Genomic DNA, 19692 nt, shown 5'->3' with positions numbered 1-19692 from the left:
GAGAATATTATGGATTTAAAGTCCAGAAAGTATCTATAGCCAATATACAGTTTTCTTGAAAACAAGAGATTATCTTAGTCTCATCTCATTAGCAGTTTAAACCCAGAAATACTCAGCTAAGTCTTGTGACCCAGTTTTAGGTAAGTGAAGCAAATACATAGTCATTTATATGAGAGGCATTCCTTTCATTTCCAGGTTTAAATAGAAAAAAATATCAAGATCGAGGCTCAAAAACAAGAGTAACATTTAGAGTGAAACAACTTCAGGTGTAACGACTAACAGATGAATGCAGGTTGAAGGGATTATCTGTAACTTGCTAATACATCAAACCAAGTCTCATTTACTGCAATGGCAAAAAAAAAAATGCAACAGGAACTACTGCAAGATAAAATAGTGAAACTTATAACAAGTTGCTCTCCTTGTACACTGTTTTTTCTTCTAGATTATTTGATAAGTTATGTTTCTCAACTGCTTCAATGTTTTTCTTGATGAATCCTAATATTGAAGTCTATGATCATAGGTATGGTATGACTGTTTCAAACTCATTCATTACAGTTGGATGCAAGTTTGCTTCTCCATTACCAGTTGCTTCTCCGTTATTTTTGCCTTTCATGTGTGCCCATTGAACATCTCCACGTGTAGACTGGTCTGTGGCTCTTTGTCTGAACGGAAGCCATAGCTGTGGTCTTAAGTCATGACAAACAACTGAGATGGCCACGGGTGTGTAAAATTAAATGACAACACACTGGGGTAACAGAACTAAGTCCCAAGACCCCATCCGTTTTCCTCGGGAGGTTAACATATGGGATAACTGAGGGAAAATTATATAGTTCAGAGCTAATTGAGATTAGAACAAAGTGATTTTCTTCTTCATTATGTTGGAGTGGAGGTCATTTTAAAAGTGTATTTTATGTCTGATTTTCCTAGTGCTAACATAGGCAGAGTACATACATTTAAATAAAATAAATACTACAGTAAACATGACCTGACAAGGGGAAAAAAAACTGGATTTATATAATTTTTTGCTTCTTTATGATATATAAAGTCTGGAAAGTTTTATCAAGGAGCTTCCCTCTGTTTTTTACATTAGACAAGAACAGAGTTTCTATCTTGGAAAAGTCTATGGTGACTTGACATTTAGTAAAAATGACATAAGAGAAACAACAATTAAGGGGAAGAATTTTTAATCAAACTTTTCAGAATTATAATGGGCTTTGGTTGTCTTCTGTTAATACCTGTTTAACTCCAATACATAATGAACACTTGGGAGAAAGGATGTCTGTTAAAGATTCAATTATTGCACCTGTTCAATTAAGGAGCACGTGATCCTCATACACATCTGAGACCTCCTCAAGAAGTTATCCAGCAAAGCCAGGAAAGACAAGACTGGCTATTCCTAAGATTTCTAAGGTTAAAAACAAGCAGCAAAAATGAAGGGTTTTTTGGATGTGGGGATTGTTTTAAAAATCCTTTCAGGCCTTCTTTATACATCATGATGGGCCAAAGAAGGGCATAAGCCTAGTTTTGAAGAAATCCTTTGAGAGTCACCTTTAACCATTTAAGTGTGTAAATACAAATACACACACACACACACACACACCCCCACCCACCCCTTAGTTTTTGCAAGACCTCATTTTTCTCACACAAATCCTATGTAAAAATGCTGTACACCGAAATCTACACTTCAATCTATTTTATAAGGCATTTACAAAGACTTTTTGCACAGTAAGAAAAAAAGCTTACATCATCCCAAGTCCAGCATTTTTCATTGGCTGTGATGCCAGTCTCTCTGTAGTATTCTTCTAATGGAGGTTCCAAAAGAATCACATCAAATTTGGACTTTAGTTCTCTAATGTCAAAGGCTTCCAAGTCTGCTTGTAAATACCTATTTAAAGAGATAATAAACTATGACAAATTGCTTGGACAAAGTAGAACTGCAGTTCCCAAATTCCCACAGAGCGCTTGCTGGGGATCAGTGGAAAGATTTGTCTCCTCTTGGTTTCTAGGGGCTACAATGCATTAAATACATGTAAAAATATATTAAAGTTACCTTGAACATAAGTAAGTGCTGTAGTGACTATACAAAAAGAAAAGGAGTACTTGTGGCACCTTAGAGACTAACCAATTTATCTGAGCATAAGCTTTCGTGAGCTACAGCTCACTTCATCGGATGCATACTGTGGAAAGTATAGGAGATCTTTTATACACACAAAGCATGAAAAAAATGGGTATTTACCACTACAAAAGGTTTTCTCTCCCTCCACCCCACTCTCCTGCTGGTAATAGCTTATCTAAAGTGATCACTCTCCTTACAATGTGTATGATAATCAAGGTGGGCCATTTCCCACACAAATCCAGGGTTTAACAAGAACGTCTGGGGTTGGGGGGGTAGGAAAAAACAAGGGGAAATAGGTTACCTTGCATAATGACTTAGCCACTCCCAGTCTCTATTCAAGCCTAAGTTAATTGTATCCAATTTGCAAATGAATTCCAATTCAATTAACTTAGGCTTGAATAGAGACTGGGAGTGGCTAAGTCATTATGCAAGGTAACCTATTTCCCCTTGTTTTTTCCTACCCCCCCACCCCCAGACGTTCTTGTTAAACCCTGGATTTGTGCTGGAAATGGCCCACCTTGATTATCATACACATTCTAAGGAGAGTGATCACTTTAGATAAGCTATTACCAACAGGAGAGTGGGTTTGTGGGGGGGGGGGGGGGGCGACACACCTGGATTTGTGCTGGAAATGGCCCAACTTGATTATCATACACTTTGTAAGGAGAGTGATCACTTTAGATAAGCTATTACCAGCAGGAGAGTGGGGTGGAGGGAGAGAAAACCTTTTGTAGTGGTAAACACCCATTTTTTCATGCTTTGTGTGTATAAAAGATCTTCTATACTTTCCACAGTATGCATCCGATGAAGTGAGCTGTAGCTCACGAAAGCTTATGCTCAAATAAATTGGTTAGTCTAAGGTGCCACAAGTACTCCTTTTCTTTTTGCGAATACAGACTAACACGGCTGTTATTTTGAAACCAGTGACTACACAGATGTTGTGGAATAACGAACAGGAAAGTAGAAGGTCCCAAAATGTGGTCTACACCATTACACTATGAAAGTCCAATATAACTAAACTAATGATACTTTCAAAGAGGAGTCCTTTTAATACACAGCAATAAGGATTCAGGGATAGCGAGTAGGGAAAAGGGCTAGACAACCATCCACACATGATCTGGTACAGCATCAAGGTACAATCATTTACAATGGAATGTTTTTGACATATATCTCCATTTAGGAAAGAAACCAGTTGCTACTCAGCAATGATCGATTTTTTGGGGGGGAATAGTATATACAAAGTGACAAATCGCAATGTTAAAATATATAGTTTCTATCTGCACTATATGAATCCTATATATATGGAGGGCAATTTGCATTCCCAATATGTAGAATGTGTTTTAAAACACTATTAGAAATTTTGCTTTTAGCAAGCTATTTCTGGGACTCAAATGTGCAGATTTAATACTTGTCCCATTTCCTGCTCATGTATAGCCTATCCTCCTCACCAGTTGCTAATTACTGTTCTATCTCTGTGAAAAATTAATTCTACAATATTATGAGAGACTTGCTAGGTTTGATTTATGGAATAATATTCCTCCTGGCCAGATCTAGGAAGTTTTGGTTGATCTATTTAGGGAATGCCAGTTGGATTTTACCCATTTTTGTATTAGTGAGATAAAGAGTGATGACAAGCAAAATGCTACCATAATCTTAGAACACTATGATTATTTTATTCTTTATTAGCCAACAATTAAGGTTAACATGTGTACCATCTTCACTCAGGGTCAACACCCACTGAGATGAAAGGTGGTACTTCATACTTCTCGGTTCTTATTTTGGAACCAACTGATTTCAATCAAGCTAATTGGATAAATAAGGAGTACAGAAAATTACTCTTTCTGGATACAGATTAAAGCCAGTACTATACTGTATCGGTCCACATGCATGAGGTTCAAGCATATGGGTAGAAAAATAGCATATTTTAAAATACAGCTGAAATTCTGTAGGAACAGGGAGAAAACAAAGAAATTTAACAAGGCAAGCCACCTCAAGCCAGTCTCTTGCTTCTCTTATTGTAAAGTAGAGCTAGATACCAATGTGGTAGCTACTATGCACGTGTGGAAGAGATACTTATGGTGAGAACAGCATTTTCAAAATATTTAGGCCACTGAACATTAAATAAAATGTCAAATTTTCTTAAAACAAGGTTTTCTTGTGGTTTGAAACTACATTGTTCTAGGTCAAGCTTTTTCATATATATTTCTCCTTTTTGGCTGCCGGATGTATGTTTACATCCGAATGAGGCTCAAAGCACAGTCTACAAAAGATATTTTACAGGCTTCATGACCCATCATGCTCTGGTAAGAAAATCTAATTTATATACAGACATCAATTAAACGCTAAATTAAATTATCCAAAATAAAATGGTTGCATTCTATTGAGGATTCAGTGATTTAATTTAGATTCACAAACCAGAAATAGAAAGTGTAAATCTTAAACAGGTGCTGAAAGATAAAAAGATTTGTGGCGCAGACAGCCAACATTAAGAGAGTCTGGAGAGCAGAAACCAGTTTCTAACAAAAACACTTACATGGGGGGAGTGTTAGATTTAGATATTAGTTCGTCCTTTAGTCTGATGAGCTCTCTAAGTTTGGGATATTCTTCAAACCTGTCTGCTAAACCTGAGGAAAATAAGAAAATTTGTTAATTTTCAATCTGTTCTGTGAGAATGAAATCTATACAGACAGCCAGTAGACAATCCCAACAAGTATTCTGAAGTAGAGCCAGATATTTTAGTGACCATATATATATATATATATATTTTTTAAATAAAAAAGACCCTGTTCAACACAATCAACAACCTGTTCAGGTTACCCCAGTACTTTATAAAAGCCTGCTATCCTCAGTCATCCATGCCCAAAGTTACTGAACATTCCAGTGCACTGAACTTCTCTACAATAATAAAGTATAGAAATATTAGAAAAGATTATGAACGATACCTTGTCCAAAAGTCTCCAAATTTTTCTAGAAGCCCATGATTCACTTTTGCTCAAATTAATTTGGGCAAAAGACATACAGTGGAGTTGTTTTATGTTTTTTTCTGCAATTTTAGTTTAAGTTTATTAAGTATACTAAAGCAGGGTTGATACAAACATTTTTTGGTAACAAATATATATTACTGTTTCCAGACCAACTGTTTGACCTTTAAAGACCACTTTTAATAGGCAACTGACTGCGGCTGGTCCCTTAGGCAGTCACTTAAGCCAGGTTTTATTGTAACTGTAACACTACCAGACACGCACACACAAAAGTTTCATAGAAGTTTTCATTTCTTAATTACGTAGACTTAATTTTAAAAACCTGTATCAGAAAGGCATAATTTTGGCTCTGGTATGTGTAAGACAGAGACCTTGTTATACTCTTAGCATTTAAACACTGGCTGTGAGCACTGCTCCCTATAAACCCCTCACAACCAAAAAAAAAAAGTTAAATGGAAGTATTTTTGAAATTCCTAGTAGTACCCTAAATAGGAGAAAACAAAAAGATCGTCATGTAGTTCCCTCCCCCAAAGGAATATTAGCTCAACTTCATGAGTGACCTGCAAAGCTTTTCTTTTTTAAATTTGTCCACTTTGTCAGCTTATGAGACTTGGAAACCATAAAGATTCACTTCTACTTTATTTTTTTTTTAATCAAAATTCTTGTCCTGATTATTTTAATTAAGAATAGTGGCTATGGCCCCTGCCTCCAATTTCATGGAAAAACTGGTGTCAGAGGTTCTTAAGCTCCACCACAGCTGACATTACAGCTATTTGTATCCAATGAAATGCAAATAGTATCTTTTTTCCCCCCCCTCACATACATACTTTATTTACACATTGCATTAAAACAGTTATGTTTTTAGTTACAGCTGCTACTTTGTTGCCTCCCAGCACATTGTGTGTGGGAAGTGGAAAAGCCAAAAATCTCAGACAGTAGGAACTCAAACCAGCGGAAGGCAAAGGGGTATTTCCAAAAGATGATCTTCAAGGATGAATAAGAGTATTTAAAAATTTAAAAAGTGATGGATACTAAAATAAAAATAAAAAAGCAGGTTCTATCGCATCAGGAGATAAATTGATCTTGCAAGAGAAGGAATCAATGAAAATGAACTGGTGCTGATAAGGCACCCTGTAACTTTCAACAGAGATATATCAAAAAGCTATTGTCAGAGTTGCATCTAAAATACAGTTTGGGTCTACATACATGTTTAATATTCAGTTAGTAACTAGGATCAGCTAACAATGCATCACACCTACCAGCTGCCTCGTATGGCACACAACTGTCTTCCTGTAACTGGTTTAACATATTTGTTTAGAAACAACAGGACACCACAGTCATGTCCATGTAATCAGTTTGGCCAGTCCGCCTTACTCCCAGCTCTGCAGGCAGAAGAACACCCCAAAGTGTATTGCCTCAAATGCTATTGTGTGCATATCCTCTGGGCCCTCAATTCCCAGCTAGCACTATGAGTACCTGCCTAGAGTTGATTAGAAGGATTGTCCAATGATTAGGGCAGTAGCCAAGGAACTGGGAGAACCAGGGTCAAAATATAATCCTTTTCCAAATAAATCTGTGTAAAGTGAAATCTGAATTTAATACAAAATATCAGATTTATTACAGTCTCTTAAAACATTAAAATAAAAAAATAAATATGATGAATCCATGAGCCTCTATCGAAAGCTTTGAGTCAAAGGCTGCTTCTCTATATAAAAAAACAGGGAAAACATTTAATTTTTGAGGTCAAGCTTTATAACTATGACTCAATCGGTCATGTATTGTATTAAGGGCTTGATCCCATGGTGGGAATCAGGGGCTATGCTACTGGATGCAAGAGACTGGCAAAGTCATCACAGGCATTCAGACCCAGCCACTGACTCCTGGAGACATCATGTACCTCACCAGGATCATCCACTGAGCTCACCTGTGTTGTCTCATTGTCCTATTTTATAGCTTCTCCCGACCTGAGCTCTGACTGGTTCAGTTCTTAAATTATGAATATTTATGACTCCACCCATCATGGAAACTCACTCTCCTGCTCATGAAAAAACACTGATCTTCCCAGTAACTACCAGACCTTGCTTCTGGATGGTTCTGGGCACTTCCAGTAAATAGTCTTGTTCTGTCTCCTTGCATGTGTACACAGACAAAGATACAAATAAACAGAAATCCATTAATTTCTCAACTAACTCCTTCTCTGTTGCTAAACAAATAAAATACTGCAATTCAAAAGGCACGATGGTTACAGCAGCAGAAATTTTGGGTTGCTGTTCGTTCTTTTATTTTTCTGGGGGAAAAGGGTAAAGTAGTTAAGTACCACAGGAGAAGGAGCAGAGTGCAACCAGAAAAGAGAAACAGTCGGGTCAACACAGAACACTATGGGAGAAAAAGGGACAATATTCCTTCAGAGAGTACAGTCTCATGTTGTTTTCAACGCCTGGAAACTGGAGGGGGAAAAAACTGCTATGGCTGCAGGTCAGATTTGGGAATATTTTCAAGAAATTCCCTGTACCTCTGGGTAAAAAAAGGAGCATGTGCCAAATGCAACAGTGGAACAAAGAGATGCAAACCCTGGTTGTCAGAATGAAATGTTACGAAAAATCCTCCTCAGAAGGCAATGCCTTTGAAGATGATGATGTGGACATGTCTGAACAATCTGGATCAACTGGTTAGTAAACTTATTTTTGCACCATTCTTATGGACAGCCCATGTCTTACCACACGAGAAAATAATTGAGACTGTCATAAATTTGTGTTTAGAGAGTAGATTACCTATTTATGAATCAAAATATAACTGGCATGTTAGTTTATTGTGGAAGCGTTTATCAAATACATTTTTATTGTTGCTGCTGGACTTCTCAAACAATTTTTTATTGGTCAGTATAATCAAACATCCTAGATGAAGATTTTCTGTTTAAAAGTAAAATTTTATAAGGCACTTATGAATTTTAAAACTTAAAAAAATGTTTTTTAAATGTTTTTTTAAATGTTTTTTTACAGCTGTTTGGTATGTTCCTAGAGATAAGGGTTTGAGTAGATTTAGATAATACTTATAATTTATTATATTCCCTATAAAACTCTGTTTAAAATAAATCATATGATTTAAACACTAGTACAAACAGCTGCAGTAGGAAGGATCTTTCATTTACAATTTCTTTTAAAGCAATGCACTGAGTAAAGCTCTGAGCGAGTGACTTGATTTTACCATTTTGTTTCAGGGTCCAGCTTAGACATAGGATTTATGAATGTCCATCATCTCCAATACCATTAACTGCAGAGCCATCTGGCTGATACCAGCAGCAATGCTGCAACTGAACATACGTCAGGCAGAACCATACCTTCATCAAAAAAGACTTTCTTCATCATCCAGTAAAATCACGGATGAGTTCATAATCAGGACTGACAGATTCCAGAAAGTTTCCATACATGAAAAGACTGCTTTGTTAATTTCTGCATCGAATTTTCCTTTTCATCTTGCTCAGAACAAACATTTCATTGACATGGTTCAATCATTACAATCAGGCTACGCGCCACTCTACAAAGTAGATGTTGCTGTAAGGTTTCTGCATACACTGTATGAGAAAAACTGACAGGAAATTCATTAATCTGAGTCTTGATGGGTGGACCAATTTACAAAGTGATCCAGTAATACGTGTGAGTGAGACAACAGAAGATGGGGTTGTCTATCTTACAAAAATAACTAATACATCAGGAAATACCCATACAGAATAATACATAGAAGAAGAAGCAGTAAAAGCTATAACAAACTGTGAACAAAAATGCAAGCGTCAAGTACATAGCTTTGTCACAGACAATGCTGCAAATGTAGCAAATCAAGAAGAAATCTAGAAGATAATGAACGGAACCTGAAACTTTCACCATATGGAGGTAGTGCTCATTTGGTGCATCTTTTAGCCAAAGACTTATGCCCAACTCTAGGAATAAAGGAAAGTATTGCTGAAATTGCAAATTATTCCCTAACAACCACTTTGCTTCAACTTCACTGATGAGAGCAGGAGGATCCAAACCAACTGTCCCCCAAGATGTACAATGATATTCAGTGGTTGACTGTTTTGAGCTATTTATTTAGAACTGGCCTATTCTGATGACAATTTGTGAAGAAAGTCGTGACAAAACAGATGGCACTATCAGTCAAAATAGCCAACATCAGACTAAAGAGAAATGTGGAAGATATGCTGAAAATACTGAAAGCTTGGACAAACTGCAGAAAGATTGTTTCTGTATTGCTGATGCTGTTGAAATTTAGAAAGAACTTCCAGAGTCTTTGAAAACAGACATACCCAAAAATAACCACCAAGCAGTAAAAAAGAGGATGGATCAAGCACTCACTCCACCTCATTTTCTTGCCAATTTCTCAACCCAAAGTATGAGGATAGATGCCTAGCTGCTGAAGATGCAGCTGCTATGACATGGGCATCACCGCCAATCATAATAAATTCCAGGGCTAGAGGTGAATCATTCAAGCAGTACATGTTTGCTGATGGTGTTTTAAAGAAAGTCACACTACTGAACTGATGGATGTCACTAGCTAGCACCTGGAAGCAGAGTTTGTTGAAATAAGTGCTAAACCAACTTTGACAGCAATGACCTCTTCTGCAGGCACAGAAAGAATATTTTCTTCCTTCGAAGCTGAGAAATCAACTGGGAATTGAAAAAGCAAGAAAATTTCTCTTTCTTCCAGTCTATGAATAAAAACAAAGAGGGAGTGGAGGAGATCTACTGGTTTTAAAAGTTTGAAGGACAGCCTAAGTAACTTAGGAGGCTATTGTCTCATTTTCAAGAGACTTAAGCAAGTAGGAACTTTCACTTAGCATATTTGAAAAATGTCCCAGGATGATCTAAATAATCAGTTTAATTCATTGACTACAGGTAATCCCGCTGTTCCTTTATAAATCATTTAGTTGTAAATGTGAAACATATTTTAATAAGTGTATATATCCAAAATATCAAAGGTTGTTTTGTTAATATAAAATAAATTTTATATGCTGCTTTGTGTGTTTGTTTAAATTCCAGTTACCATCCTAACGCAGCTTGACACAAATCATGAGCAAAAAGTTAAATTACCAACGACCAATATATCATTCATGATTTTCTAACACACTAAAAATGTACCATTAATAAGAATCTAAAAATATTAAGCTATATATATATATATTGCTTAAATAAATGTTCATAGTCATAGTGTACCCTCCTAGGTAACTAAAAGATACATCAAATCTTGAGTAAAGGCTCTGTTTAGCTCTAAATTAACATGTTTTAATGTAGCAACCAGTGAGAATAGATTTTCTTTAGAAAATAACTCAAGTGCAAATGGAAAAGTTGATTAAAATCAAAGTAGTAAAGCAAGACTTTTCATTTGGTGATTTAAATCACCTTGATTTCAAATCAATCCACCCTGAACCAGAGACTGTGAGACAGTCAGATATTCCAACTATGATGTGGGCCCAAGTCTCAAAGAGAGATTTCCCACAGTATACATATATAAACAGAGCTAAGCTACAAGGTAGGTGCAAAAGCACAAATATTTTGCTGATGCCTGAAGAGCTGCCACATGGAGACAAACTGGGACCATGCCCAGGACCCTAAGTAGTTACCAAATTTTTAATTAAAAGTTATAAAATTTATTAAATTAAATATTGATATTGAAAGTTTAAAAAGCCCCAAAGTGGCAGTTTGGTGCCTATAACAAGAGAGAACAAGGAGGCTACCAATTATCTCTCCAGTCTTATGTCTGCAAAGTGTGAGGGTCTAGAGAAACAGTTGTCCAGAGACTCCTTTTACTTGATCCTCAAATTGGTTTCTTTGCTACAGAAGAGCCCGACTGCACACGACAGTGGTTCTCAACCAGGTTTATGCAGAGGTCTTCTGGGGGTGCATCACCTCATTTAGATATTTGCCTAGTTTTACAACAGGCTACATAAAAAGCACTAGTCAAGTCAGTCTAAACTAAAATTTCACACAGACAATGACTTGTTTATACTGCTTGACATGCTATACATTGAAATGTAAGTACAATTCTATTCCAAACAATTTATTTCATAATTATACAGTAAAGATGAGAAAGTAAGCAATCTTTCAGTAATAGTGTACTGTGACACTTTTGCATTTTTATGTCTTATTTTGTAAGCCGGTAGTTTTTAAGTGAGGTGAAACTTGGGGGTGTGCAAGACAAATCAGACTCCTGAAAGAGGTACAATAGTCTGGAAAGGTTGAGAGCCACTGGCATATGACACCTCACGGAAATACCAATTTCAATTACATTTATTCTGTATTCCTTTTATGGCTACACAACACGTCAGAACAAATATTAACAAGGCAAGCTCTCATTCACTTATCTTCAGACATATAGATTATTCATTATTCTCTCTAATTGGTAAAAATAGTGAAATAAGTCTTTCAAGCATATGAACATCTCATTCACTCTGAATATAAAAAGAAAAGGAGTACTTGTGGCACCTTAGAGACTGGGGGGAAGGAGGACAGGGGATGACCTTTTGAAGTGATAATCAAGGTGGGCCATTTCCAGCAGCTGACAAGAACATCTGAGGAAGGGGGGCAGGGGCAGGGAAGGATAGTTTTACTTTGTGTAATGACCCATCCACTCCCAGTCTTTATTCAAGCCTAAGTTAATTGTTTCCAGTTTGCAAATTAATTCCAATTCAGCAATCTCTCGTTGGAGTCTGTTTTTGAAGTTTTTTTTGTTGAAGAATTGCCACTTTTGGGTCTGTAATTGAGTGACCAAAGAGACTGAAGTGGTCTCTGACTGGTTTTTGAATGTTATAATTCTTGACATCTAATTTGTGTCCATTTATTCTTTTAAGTAGAGACTGTCCAGTTTGACCAATGTACATGGCAGAGGGGCATTGCTGGCACATGATGGCATATATCACATTGGCAGACGTGCAGGTGAACGAGCCTCTGATAGGGCCTAATCACATCAGCCCCCCCCCCAACCCCCCGTTCCTCAGATGTTCTTGTCAACTGCTGGAAATGGCCCACCTTGATTATCACTACAAAAGGTCATCTCCCATCCCGTTCCATTTCCTCCACACCACCGCACCCCCCCCCCAACCTTACCTGATCTCTCTCGTTACAGCGTGTATGGTAACACCCATTGTTCCATTGTTTCATGTTCTCTATGTATATAAATCTCCCCACTGTATTTTCCACTGAATGCATCCAATGAAGTGAGCTGTAGCTCACGAAAGCTTATGCTCAAATAAATTTGTTAGTCTCTAAGGTGCCACATGTAATTCTTTTCTTTTTGCGGATACATACTAACACGGCTGCTACTCTGAATATAGATATACCTGACTCAGAATATGCAGATTTTCTTAGGAGTGATAATCAGAGCTGTCAAGATGAATATCCTGTTTATCCTGGAAAGCAGTTTGTTATCTAAAACCTCTTATTTCAATACCTTATGCCAAAAGATTTTTTTGAAGTGTTCAAAAGACTGTGATAGTATGTTTATATTGAGGTGGCACCCAGATGACATGACGAAGATGTGCTAAGAGCTGTACAAACACACGATCCCTTCTCTGAAAATCTTACAGTCTTATAATTGGTTCACAGTGAGATAAAATATTTCAGAGATTTTTTTTTAAACTACGTTGCCATGAGACATCCATGTTGGAGGACAGGACCAAAGGATGTTATTTTAATTTTACAAACTCAAGACACAGAGCCAGTTAGCACTTACATAGCACTTTTCAAACAGTTGAGTAAATTCAGCATTGGCCTGAACATGTGAAACTACATTGACTTAAATAGTTATGTTCTTCTAAATTAGTAGGCTAAATTCATTAGCAATGAATTCTCAGAACTAACTTACTTTGCAAAGTATTATTCCCATTTTATATGGAATGCACAGATGTAAAATGAGTTCTCTGGGGCAGCACAGTGAAACCAATTGCTAAACCAAGATTAAAAAAACTGTCCATGGGACCTAGGGACAGTTGATCAGTCCACTAGACCAGAGATTCTCTACCTTTTTTTCCTGCTATAAAACTCCAGTGCCCAGTTGTGGGGGCAGAGAGGCCCTCAGACATAGACTTTGACTTCCATTGGGGAGCAAGAGTTAGCGGGGCTCAGGCCAGCTCCGCACAGTGGAGTCCAGGGAGGGAACACCACCTTCAACCCGACTCAGCTCAGCAGGCCACCCAGATTGTCTGGGTTGGGGGGCAACCAAAAATTACAACTCAAAGCGGGGACTTAGTCCCACGGGGGCGGCGCCGAGGCTTTGGGATTCAATCCCGTGATTCCTGGTTTCAGCCCCGCATGGGCTCCAGGACGTGGAGATCCAGGTTTCAGCCATGGGGCCCTGCGGCCCCCCTGAAACAGCTCACAGACCCCTGGTTGAAAGCCACTGCACTACACCACACTGGAACATGAAATTCACCAGTTAAAAAGCTTTTAAAACTAAATAGTTTAAAATAAAGTGGGCAATAGCATTTTCCTACTTCTATAACACTGATAATGACAAAAACCAAGTCCCAGGTAATTTTATAGTTAGAAGAACAGAGAGACACTCTTCCATTCCCTTTCTTATTTTCAATACCAAAAAAAGACAGCATGCCCAAATACAAACAATTACAGTTTGGGGTGGGAGAAGGAGGGGTTCGGGAGGAAGAGCAAGAGGTGAAGCTATATTACAGCAAACAGTGAGGAACTTTCTTAGTTAATTGTTTGGGCTATTCTGACATACCCACATCTCTGATAAAGTTCTGCGGCCTGTGTCCTGTATCCACAAAGTGTTGACAATAATCATTGTGAGGATTTAAGCTCTGGGTTCCCTATAGAAAAAAGGAACAAAAAGGGGGAGAGATGATTCAGGTCATGCACATTTCCAACTGATTTTACATACCACACGGCAAAAACTTTCTAGCTTACAAAATACTGTTCTGCCCCTTCCTCAACATATCATTCTACATCAGTGTTTCTCAAACTTTTGTACTGGTGACTGCTTTCACATAGCAAGCCTCTGAGTGCGACCCCCCCTTATAAATTAAAAACACTTTTTTATATATTTAACACCATTATAAACGCTAGACACAAAGTGGGGTTTGGGGTGGAGGCTGACAGTTCACGACTCCCCATGTAAGAACCTAGCAACCCCCAGTTTGAAAGCCACTGTTCTACACTGTAAAGATTCCGCAATACACAAGCTACACATTCTTATAAATTTTAGCCACTAGCACGGGTTCACTGATACCATGGCTCGTTGCAAGCCCGAAACAGGCGAAAAACAGAACAGGCTGATAATATGCACTTGTGTGTCAGACACTGGCCAAGTGATTCATGAATAATTTAAAGGCCAAGTGTTAATTTCATGTCATCCATAAAGACCCTTCATTAACCTCACACTCAGAGGCATAAGTTCATCCCATAAAATATCTCAGACCGCTTCAGTTGCCAAGACAGCTTAATGCAACCACATGATGGGAGAGCAATGATTGCAAGGCGCAAAAGGGGCTTACCTTCAGAAAGGTACTGGAATCTTTGTAAATCTCTTCTTCGTAGGGCAAGTTCTCTTCATCCTGATGCAGCTCTACTTCATCCTTTGGAATAAAGCAGATTTTATATGCATGTAGGCACATGCTGTTTCTCTCCTCATTATGACTCCGCTTCTTAATGAAGGAAGAAGTGGGCTGTCTATGAATATAAGCCTCCTGCAACAGTAGATCATGAATGTTTCCAATGCCAGTTTTGGAAAAGAAATATAACTGACGTGTTGCCAAAAAGGGCACTCTTTCTCTCATTACTATGCAGCTTGGGTTACCAACAAGGCCTTGAAAATAAGTAAGCATGTATAAAGCACCATAAATATATGTGGTGCTTTACACAACACAAAATCAGATATGCACTATCCTGAAGAGTTTACACTCCCTTTTTATATATACCTACTAAAGTATTTTTTTGTGTAGGGGAAACCAGAAAGCCTTAGTAATTAAGACTCCCTCTTGTGAGTTACTGCCAATGTTTTAATGAGTCACCACAGCCCATCATACAAGCCAACACTTAACTCCTTCTCCCCAACCATATCTTCAAAAAATACCTAACTAACAAACAACTCAAAGCTTTTACAAAAAGGGTGACTGGTTAACTGCTACCTTTAAAGAACTACAAGAAATTTCCTTTCCCTGTAAAGGTAATCATCATGTATGTATGCTCCCACTCAAGACTACAAAACTAGAAGGATGCCAATCTGGTACATTCACAATCTAAAGTATAACAGTGTCCCGAGCAAGTGTCAATTCTGCTCAGTGTATCACTCTCAGTGTATTACTTGTGAACACAAGCTCCTGTCACCTGCCCTGTATAAACCAAATGGGTTTATCATGCATCTTCAGAGTAACTACACTGGGAGAAAATACAGGACAGTCAACCTTCTCTTTAGTTTCATATTACAATTGAAAACATACAGTAAGGGAAAATGGTTAATTTTTTGGTCTTAAAAACAAAAATGGGCCTATTACAGAAGTTCACTGGGACAGTGGTTAAATCTTTGAACTTTGGTATCCCTCACCAATTTTCCCCCAGAAGTTATGCCTCTCTTCCCTGCCCCCAATCTCTTGGTTTTCTGTAGTTAAGTCCTATGTCAATGGTGGTCTGCTCACCTGAAGTTGATTGTGGGGTCTAGGCCTTAGACTGCAAGCTCCCCTTGGAGCAAGGAATGTTTAATTTTTTGTTCATACAGTTTGCTGAGGCAATGAGACCCCAAAACTGATTGGTTTCTACAGCAATACAAATCGTAAAATAGGCTACAGCAGCTAGTAGCAAGTAGAACTAGCATGTGATCTATCAACAGTTCACAGAACACAATTTGAGAAATGCCAGTATAAAAATACCTCTATTCCTTAAGACTAGCAGTTAAATAATTCTTTTTAAATGGCACAGAGGAGAGAAAATATCAGTGCTACATACAGGATTTCACGACAACTCCTGAGAAACAAAAAAAAACTGACTTTGTACTCAAAAAAGAACAAGTTGCTCTTTATTTACTTTTACTTCAGTAATGTTAACATGGCAACTAGACATTAATGAATTATCTACATTACTAGCTAAGGCTCTTCTATCTTAAGCAACAGGATTTCAGTATCAGAAATTCCCAAGTGTCTGGGTGGGGCAATGATTTAGTGCACTACTTCTCATGTCTGAAAACCTGGGCTCAACCTTGCTTTAGATAACACAATGAGCTTTTTAGTCTCTATTATTCACTTGACAGATTTTTGTCTGTATAACAAAACCATAACATAATTAGGCATTATTAGCCACCTATGCTCACTATAGCTCTGGAATTAGAAGAATACTAAGAGTGTTGCAGGTCCAGACTGCAGTGAGAGATAACCAGGAAAACCTGAATCAGTACTTTGTCTCGTTTTCATAAACCTGACAAATCAATCTATAACTGTTTATTAGTGTTATCCCAAGGGGCACATTCAGTCTAGTGCAGGCGTTCCCAAACTTGGTTCACAGTTTGGTCCTGGTGGACCATGAGACACTTTGTTTACCTGAGTGTCTGCAGGGACAGCCTCTCACAGCTCCCAATGGCTGCAGTTCGCCGTTCCCAGCCAATGGGAGCTGTGGGAAGCGGTGGCCCGCAAAATATACTGTACGTGTACTGCAAAATATTTATTCTTGGCCAGCAACTCATTTCCCATTTTGCATTGGTAATGCAACCTCTTTCTCTTTGGCCTCTCAACACATACATATCACAATTTCTTTTCATACAACATTACTAGTAACATGTTCCTAGCCAACTCCTATGACGACATCACACCTTTCTTTGAATCTGTCCACTGGTTTGCTCACCCTTTACCACCATACTCGTCTGTGCTGTCAAGACCCTCTCTAACTCTGCCCTTCCACATCTATTCAAACTTGTCTCTTCCAATACCGCCCATATTCTCACAGTAATCATCCCCATATTCCAACGACCTACATGAGAAAAATAATTAAGCTTTCAGATGTTACTATGTACCAAGACTAGAACAATGCACCACAACTGCATCCAAGGGGTTCTCCTCATCACCTAAACTTCCTCGCTAGCTCAAAGACGACCCATGGAAGACACTTAATCATTAAATATATATGTTAAATAGCCCTACATGACAGGTTTCAGAGTAGCAGCCGTGTTAATCTGTATCCGCAAAAAGAAAAGGAGGACTTGTGGCACCTTAGAGACTAACAAATTTATTTGAGCATAAGCTTTGAATGCATCCAATGAAGTGAGCTGTAGCTCACGAAAGTTTATGCTCAAATAAGTTTGTTAGTCTCTAAGGTACCACAAGTCCTCCTTTTCTTTTAGCCCTACATGAGGCATATCAATACCATGAAATTGAATCTAACAGTTTTAGTGACTGACTTCCTGAAATAAATTTCCCACAAACTAATCTTTTATCATTCAGCACAGAAAGTTCACCACTTTAAAAAAATTCTGTTTCTTGGACTGTTATTTCACGGTCTTTTTAACCTTATATTCTTCAATTTCTTCTTCATCAGCCTCTCCCTCATCTGGATATTTCCGTTTTGCATTTGGTGCTGAAGTATCATAAGAAGCCCTAAAAACATATAGAAAAGTCATAGATATAAAGCAATTTCTCTCTCTTTACTACATTAGAACATATTTCATAATCTGGGATTATCTGCAATGGGTGCGTATTAGTTTCTGAATTGAATTTAAGAGGCTGGTTTTAATCTATAAAGCCTAAAATGGCTTGGGACCGCCTCGCTCATAATACCATACTGCCACAGCTTCGTGACAAAAGAACTCTTTTAAAGAGTTCTAACTTATTTTCTTAGTTGTTTATATTGCTAGAACCTTAAAATAACACATTTACTTTGCAGTGTTTCAAACTGACCAGACCCTAATGGTCAGATTATCAGTTCAGTTGAAGCAGTGTAAATCCAGTAATCATTCTTATTGAAGTTAGAATTTCATTAGTGTAAATCTGGAGTAAATGAAATTAGTTTCTGTCTCCAAGGATTAGTTTGAAGATGGGGGCTAAATCCTGCTTGCCTTACTCAAACAAGCAGTCAATCACTTCAAAGGGATTTTTTCTGTGATTACGGTAAGCATGTTTTGGCTCTAATATTGTTAGAGCTTGGTTGGCTAGGGTATTTCTTTTAATATTTCTGTGTTTGTGTGTGTTGTACAGTTTTACCTTTTGTTTTTATAGTCCTCCAGGACTGGCTAACAACCACCTCAGTTCAACATCCAGCGTTGTACCAAATGCTAGTTAAACAGATCTAACAAAGGCCTCTCTCCTAGTCAATTAAGAGCTGTTTTAAGGTTTCCCTTTGCAATCACAAGTGGAAAGAATGGAGTTCTGTAAACACAGGAAAAGTAGGGACACTATGGCAAGGCTATTTTTAGAACAATATCTCAGTAAGACAATAAGATTTATGAGCAGAGGCCTTTGATTGTGAAATATTTTTTAATTCTTCTTTTCTGATGTGGACTAACGTTTCTTTACTTTTGTTAACCTGGATGAAAATAAAAAAATGTTTGTCTTATGAAACTGATCCTGGTCTTTTCTCCCCCTCTTTCAAAAAACGATAGGTTACATTGAGCAAAAACTGATTTTTAACAGAGAACTGCTTCAATACAGACCTGCAGGTTTCTCTCGTTTCAGCGATTTCCCTCTGATCATCTTTGCTGTTCAATACGGCACCAATACTATCCGCACTTTCAGCTCCCAACTGAAGGAAGGGCAATACATACACACACACATATTACAGCCCAGCAAAAAGTAACGGCCACAACCACCTCAAACCCAGCCTAAGCCGGCTAGTTTCTGCACCGGGGATGCTCTAATCACTGACCCCTCGCTATGCAACAGTCACTCAGACACTGGCTCCTACCGCTACGTTCAGCACACGCTGTATTGGAGACCAGCAGCGCAGCAGCGTCGGGACGGGGCTGGGGGGGCACACGCGGGCACGGCCCGTGGCACGCTGCCTCCCCCGCGCCACTAGCGCTCTGGGCCCGCCGCCGCCCTCGGGACCTAACCACCAGGAGCCAAAAGGGGGGGGAGGCCCACGGGGCAAACCCGCACCTGCCAGCACTAGGCCCAGCGCGCCTGCCGCAGCTGTGTGGGCGGGGTCAGAGCAGCTGAGACACACAGCCCTCCGCGGCGGGCGCTGCTCTCTGGGAGTGCTCCGGCCCGGCCCCTACGTTCCCTCGTGTCGAACCCGCTCCCCACCCCCGCTACCTGCTGGGCCAGGAGCTGCCGGCGCAGTTTCTGTCGCTCCCTGATCTCCTGAAGCCGGCTGTTCATCGCCATGCAATCGAGGCGGGCTCGCCCCTGGCGCTTCTTTAAAACGTCATTTCCGTTTCCTGCCCTAACTCCCCCAGAGACTCCGCCAGGCCGAGTCCCAAGCCCGCTAACCACGTGACGCAGGCCGTTGCTCTCTGCCCCCACCCCGGCGGCCATCTTTGCTCAGGGCAAGAACCCTGGGACGCCCGTTCTTCGCACGGGCAGCTGTGGTGGATGTGGCTAGACCGTGTTACGTGTCTGTTAGTAAACGGGCACCAGGGAGGGAGGGGCCAAGTGCCCCAGGATCACATGGC

At 39.0% G+C, this 19692-nt stretch overlaps 1 protein-coding gene across 4 annotated transcripts in view; it reads right to left on the bottom strand.

Moving 5' to 3' along the window:
* The window catches only part of METTL14 (methyltransferase 14, N6-adenosine-methyltransferase non-catalytic subunit), a 38462-nt gene extending 19008 nt beyond the window's left edge, over positions 1–19454 (bottom strand). For 2 of the 4 annotated variants that reach the window (XR_012639259.1, XM_074950791.1), the window contains exons 1-7: positions 19334–19454; positions 18733–18821; positions 17593–17680; positions 14597–14788; positions 13825–13912; positions 4650–4740; positions 1744–1885 (exon numbers count right to left, since the gene is read on the bottom strand). Coding sequence is in view for 3 of the 4 variants with exons in the window: in XM_074950791.1 (XP_074806892.1) it covers positions 1744–1885; positions 4650–4740; positions 13825–13912; positions 14597–14788; positions 17593–17680; positions 18733–18821; positions 19334–19405 (762 nt within the window). In the remaining variant the exon portion in view is untranslated. Of the gene's footprint in view, positions 1–1743; positions 1886–4649; positions 4741–13824; positions 13913–14596; positions 14789–17592; positions 17681–18283; positions 18438–18732; positions 18822–19333 lie in introns of those variants that run through there. The other 2 variants (XM_074950792.1, XM_074950793.1) reach the window with 2 other exon arrangements.
* Between the last annotated feature and the right edge of the window lie 238 nt (positions 19455–19692).

The sequence above is a fragment of the Natator depressus genome, chromosome 4 (genome assembly GCF_965152275.1).
Source record: "Natator depressus isolate rNatDep1 chromosome 4, rNatDep2.hap1, whole genome shotgun sequence".
NCBI classification, from domain to species: Eukaryota; Metazoa; Chordata; order Testudines; family Cheloniidae; genus Natator; species Natator depressus.
The sequence above is the reverse complement of the archived record's forward strand: the minus strand, read 5'-3'. Positions and strand labels throughout refer to the sequence as shown.